Source organism: Neofelis nebulosa, chromosome 11 (genome assembly GCF_028018385.1).
Source record: "Neofelis nebulosa isolate mNeoNeb1 chromosome 11, mNeoNeb1.pri, whole genome shotgun sequence".
NCBI classification, from domain to species: Eukaryota; Metazoa; Chordata; class Mammalia; order Carnivora; family Felidae; genus Neofelis; species Neofelis nebulosa.
Genome location: NC_080792.1, coordinates 84,988,757 through 84,994,756, shown reverse-complemented (window position 1 = coordinate 84,994,756; position 6,000 = coordinate 84,988,757). Strand labels below are relative to the sequence as shown.

The following is a 6,000-nucleotide window of genomic DNA, read 5'->3' as shown; positions in this document are numbered from 1 at the left end:
CGCTGCCTCCCCTTTTGCAGTCCCGGGAGGCTTGGGGCGCACACACGGACCCACCCCTGACTGGCGCGAGAGGTCCCTCTCTAGGTTTTGGAGAACTCCGGGGGCGTCATAAACGGGGTGCCTCACCCCCGGTGCTAATGGTTCCGGCCGCGCCGCCCCGCCCCTCTCTGGTGGCCGCGGGTTGCGCGCGCCGAGCCCACGTCGCTAGGGCCTGGCTGCGGCGGCGCGTCCGTTCGCGCTGTGCCCGGGGCTGCCCGAGCAGCTTGGGGTCCCGGGGTCCAGGCGGCAGATAAACTGGGGTGTCGGAAGCACCCGCGGAGGAATCCACACCAGGTGGGGAAGAGGCATGAGGTTGCAGCCGACAGCCGCGAGCCGAGATGCTCAGGTAGGAAAACAAGAATGCAGGGGTCTCGGACATCAACTGGGACACTGACTTGGGGGTCGGGGCATATGGTGTAGTTGGAGGGGTGGGTGTGATCTGTCGGTAGTATAATGGTTAAGTGCATAAGCTCTGGGCTCTTACCAGGTTCAAATTTCTCTTCCACTGCTTTAGCTTTACTTATTAGGTGTGGCTTACATATGTGACTTCAGCTTTTGAAGCTTCAGTTTTGTCATCTGTAGAATGGACATAACCGAAGCCACTTCGCAGGACTGTTAAGAGGATTAAATGAAACAATGTTTGTAAAGCTCTTTGCACAAGGTAAGCATGAGATGATACTGGTTATTATAGCCACCCCGTAAATATTTACAGCATGTAAAGACCGACCCTGTCTCCCCCGTCCCATCATGCCAAGTTTTCTTGTTGGTGCCAAAGTAGATACAGACCCCATCTCTTTTTCATCCCTCTAGCATTCTATATTGAGCACTGTATGCTGAGAATGCATATTTATTCATTAAATATTTGCCAGGAGCACCTCTCTCCCTATTGTGATATAGCCAAAAGACAGTTGAACGAATTTCTGGAAATGTCTCCTGGGGTTGGAAGCTCCGTTTGAGGAGGACTGGTTGAGGGAGGACCTGGTCCTTGGGATGGGAACTTAAGAGACGGCCCATCTTCCCCTGCTGGCACTGCCCGTGACAGGGGTGCCTGCCTGATCCCCTTTCACAGGGAGTCCTGGAGGCAGGGCCTGGCAGGCAGAGCATGCCCGGTATCACTGGGGACCATGGGCAGCATGAAAACCCCCGTGGAGCTGGCCGTCAGTGGGATGCAGACCCTCCACCTTCAGCACCGGTGCCAGGGTGGCTACCGGGTCAAGGCCAGGGCATCCTATGTGGATGAGACTTTGTTTGGCAGCCCTGCGGGTACCCGGCCCACACCACCAGACTTTGACCCGCCTTGGGTGGAGAAGGCCAACAGAACCAGTCGAGTGGGCACAGGGACATCACGGGCCTTGGGGGCCAACGGGAGCTGTGAGAACACCTCCTCCAGGGTCAGCACCCCGACCCTCACACCGAGGAAGAAGAACAGATACAGGTAACCGAATGGGGAGGTGCATTCCTGTACTCGTGAAGCCACTTGGGTTCCTGTTAGAGCCCTTCTGTTCACATGTTGTGTGACCTTGGGTAAGCACCTTGATCTCTCAGAGCTGCAGTTTCCATATGTGGAAGATGGGACCAAGCGGGATTATTGAGAGTAAACGAAGTGAGGTGTGTACAGTGTGACAGTGGTGATGGTGGAACACCTGTTCCCAAATTGCCACAGACCAGGCAAGTGAGACCCAGAAGGGTCCGGTGATTTGCACAGAGTCACAGAGCAATTTGCGTGTGGTTGATCCGCGAAAGGGCAAATCATTTGGAAATGGTTCTTGCTTGAACAAGTTAGAAAAACAGGAGTTGATGCTAACATTGTTGTAAGTTAGCTAGACGTTTGTTATTGTAAATTGATTAGATTATAACTAGATTGTTTGGATTATTTCAGGTTAATATCAGCCTGGAGGGAGGTGTCTCGTGGTAGGCCACAGGGCTCTATCTTGTTTATTTTATCACGGGTTTGGACAAAAACAGAGAAGAGACTGGCATAGTAGTCATTTACTGCTGCCATAACAAAATACATAGACCGGGGAGCTTAAACAACAAATTAATTTGAGTGCTGGAGGCTCAGAGTCCAAGGTCAAGACTGCCACCTTCTTGCCGTGTTCTCGCATGGCCTTATCTCTGTGAGCATATACATTCGCGGAGTCTCCCCACTTCTTATGAAGGCACTAGTCCTATTCGATTAGAGCCCACCCTTATGATCTTATGTAAGCCTAATCATCTCTTTAAAATTCCGTGCGAAATTTTGGGAGGGCATAGTTCAATCCATAACAACTAGCCAATCATATTTAAGGGTCCGTTCTGAGCCAGGAGGACACAGGTTGGTGGAAAGACGTGAAAATGGGAATAGTGCCTATTTAAGGAGATAAGATTCAGTGAGATAGAACCAAGATTCATTATTATTATTATTATTATTATTATTATTATTATTATTATTATGCCGGGTTGAGCGCCATGCATCTGACATAGGAGCCTTAAGGTAGGGTCGGGTGACATTAGCCGCACTGACACCTAACATAGCTGAGAACGCTGATGTAAATGTAGGCCACATTAACAGAGGTATGGTGTCCAGGATAGGGGAGGTCAACCCCATGCTCTCCTGGAGGATAGAATTTTGTTCGGATGCTGACAAGTAGAGGGTGTCAGGTGAAAAGGTGCATAAGAGAGAGAGATGCTATTGAGTAAAACCTTTGACGCTGGACAGACAGAGGCAACAAGCAGATATGGTTTGAGCAGTGAACTCAGGCAGCAAAAAGTTGCCTGGCCAAAAACCATGGAGCTGCCACCTCATAGGTGTGCCATGAATATTTGTGAGACTAATAAAAAAAGAAAATTGCTAAGTGAATCTAATTAAAGCTGAGAAGTCACTTATATTTGATACACCGATCCCAGAGCTTGGCCCTTGAGCCGGGCTGGATTTGAATCTTGTCTCTACCCTCCTCCTTGCCATGGGGCCTTACCCTCCCTAGCCTCCGTTTTCTTGTTTGTAAAATGAGATGATCACATCTCCCTCCTGTGGATGTTTGTGAGAAATAATGGGTTAATGCACATGACTTGCTGCGTCCTGGGCCTGCACATGAAAAGCCCTCAGTAAACATCCAACATTTTAAAAAGTGTCTCTGGTAGTAAGGCCAGGCCAGCTTTATAACAGAAGTTCAGACTGAGCGCCCTCTGTCTGCCAGGCACTCGGCTGTGTCACTTCAAATACAGTGGGACGGGCCACAGGGCTGCAGAGGGCTCAGCTGACAAGGCCACTAGGAAAAAGGAGAATGGGGGGGGGGGAGCAAAAAGGTCATATTAACTGGGACTCTTTTGGATACAAGTGACAAAACTTAACACAAACTGGTTTCAGCAGAAGAGTAATGCTTGGGGCTTGTTTATCAGGGGCTCGGACTCTTGTGGGATTCCGTCTCTATCTTAGCGCACCTCTCCCCCCATGTTCCAGCTGAGCCAGCGACCAGCTGCTTGGCCCTTTCGTCCCGCCGGCCTATCAGGTTGGCAGACAAACATCCTTCCCAGTAGTTTCAACAAGGGTCCTACGGCAGCTCTGGTTGGATAGGATGGGTCATGTGGCCAATCCCAAGCCAATCAGTGTGGTGGGGAAGATGGAATATGCAAATTGGCCGGGCCTGGAAAGGCTGGGGTCAGGATTCTCGGCAGGGGAAAAAACGACAGAGATGGGAGTGGTGGGACATGAGAGGGCTGTGGCCTCCCTGTGGGTGCCAGGCTGGGAGACAGGGACTTCGACATCTACAGGCAGCCCTCTGTGCTACTGCAGGTGTCCAGCGGCGGGGGGGGGGGGGGGTGGAGGGGCTTACGGGTTTCAGGCTTTGTTCACTCCCCCAGCTCACTGCATTTCTCTCCCTTCTGCCAGACTGATCAGCCACACTCCTTCTTACTGCGATGAGTCGCTGTTTGGCTCCCGACCCGAGGGCACCAGCTGGGAGGGCCCGTGGACGGCAAAGGGGGATGCTGCAAAACTCCATGCCCTCTTCTGGACACCCCCAGCCACCCCCAGGGGCAGCCAGTCGCCCCGCCCCAGGGACACCCCACTGCGAGCCGTTCACCCAGCTGGTCCCTCGAAGCCAGAGCCCAAGGTGGCGGCAGATACCCAGAAGTTGTCCGTGGACGGGTTAGACTCTCCACGCCCTCCGAGGCGAGAACGTTCCCATTCCCTCACACACCTGACCGTCCCCGGCACGGGTCGCCCACACACCAGTGCCTCCCACGCCAGTGGGCCTCGGGATCCCAGGCCTTCCCCGTCGGGGGTGACCTTCCAGAGCCCCCTCGTGACTCCCAGGGCTCGCTCGGTCCGTGTTTCAGTGCCAGCCGCCCCCCAGCGAGGTGGGGCCACCCGGAAACCAAAGCCCCCTTGGAAATGAGTTTCTTGGTTCTCAGGTTTGCTCGTGGGTCACAGTGAGGGGCACGGTTTCAGAGGAGGGCACTGGTTGGGGGCACCTCTGGAGAACCAGGGTCTCCTAGGTAACCGCGAGGCATCGGAGAAGCGCTCGTGGGGGCAGACGCAGCGAGGGCGGGCCGTGCCTCTGTGCTGACAATCGTCAGTTCCTACCTTTTACTCCATCGTGTGGATTTGACGGCCGCCCCTTAAGATTCCTGTACTGGTGTTGCCATGGCCACAGGCCGTATGAGTGCCAACCCAGGGGTGCCCTGGGGATGGGTGCTCCCCCATCACTCCCACAACGTGTTGCCACCGAGTGTGACTAAGTAGCACGATCGCCAACCTGGAAGGCCCCTTCTTCTTCAAGCCAAGCTTCCTGCTCAGGATGAGTTTCCAGCTGAGTCTGGAGTTTTCCCAGGCACAGCGTGTGGACCGTGGGAAACAGGATCTGGGTGACATGCGGGTGGGCATTTTTTAACGTTAATAATCATGTATTTGTTTCCATGTATTAAATATATCAGTAGCGTATCAAAGCCACGACTTTGACTAATTTGATTTTCCTTAGGGGAAAGGCCACCACAGGCCCGGGTTGAATTAAGTAACAAAGTTAAATAATGTAACAAGGAAGTGGCAGAAATCACGACAGTGGCGAGTTGGCCACTTGAAGTTTGGGAACATGGGCCTCGTGCATTTTCCACATTTGCCGAGAGAACAGTGACGAGGACCTTGCCGAGTAGAGGGGTCCAGGAAGGCCAGAAAGTTAGACGTGCGACTGGAGAGCACTCGGGACAGAGAGGCGGAAGCCGGCCGGGAGCCCCTTCCTCTCCGGCCCTGCTGCTTGTCATTGGCCACCCTGGGCTGGAGCGCTGATGAGAAATGGTAAAGCCTTTGCTCAATGGAGTTGCACCCGGAATCCCACGATCCTGCCGGATTGGGGTGGGGGCTGGGCTCTGGCCTCTCTGTGGCCTCTCCTCCCGGCTGCACTGAAGACGGTGACCGCCCACGTGGGAGGATACTGGGCAGCCGACAGAGAGGCCGTGTGTCTGGAGGGCAGCTGGGAGTGGCGGGGACGGGGCAGCCTGAGGTGTCTGCCATCTCAAAGGTGCCGCTGCTCGGCTCGGAGGACAGGTGGCCCCAGGCTATCCGGATGAGATTTTTCCAGGAAAAGCCAGATTTCTCTATGGTAGCCCCTGGTTTTTTAAATGCCAGTAGTGAATAAAAATACATACGAATATTCGACTACCTGGGCACCAAATAAAGCCGGCGTAAGGCTGGAGGCCCTCGAGCTTTCACGGCGCTGGATGAGGGAGAAATTGGGGGCAAATGGATAGCCCCAGAGCGGGGTCTGAGGGCAGCCTGAAACCCCGATCCTCCCGGAGCCAGGGTCCGGCTTGCCGCCGGGGCTAAAGGAAGGAACGGTTGTGTGCTGGCCCCCAGCGCGTGTGCCCTCCCCACGCAAAGGGCATCTACGAGTAAGACACAGACGCGGCCGGCAGCCCTGGGCCAAGCGACGTTTATTCGTAGGATGGGACTTGAGATTGTTTTTAACTTTGAAAAATCCCTCCAGC

General features: G+C 54.1%; 1 protein-coding gene across 1 annotated transcript; it reads left to right on the top strand.

Moving 5' to 3' along the window:
• The first annotated feature begins 39 nt into the window (after positions 1–39).
• Positions 40–4,969, top strand: RITA1 (RBPJ interacting and tubulin associated 1). Its single transcript, XM_058691211.1, has 4 exons — positions 40–385; positions 554–700; positions 1,109–1,474; positions 3,908–4,969. Exons 3-4 carry the CDS (start codon positions 1,164–1,166, stop codon positions 4,413–4,415), a joined length of 819 nt encoding a protein of 272 aa, XP_058547194.1. The 5' UTR covers positions 40–385; positions 554–700; positions 1,109–1,163; the 3' UTR covers positions 4,416–4,969.
• The last annotated feature ends 1,031 nt before the right edge of the window (positions 4,970–6,000 follow it).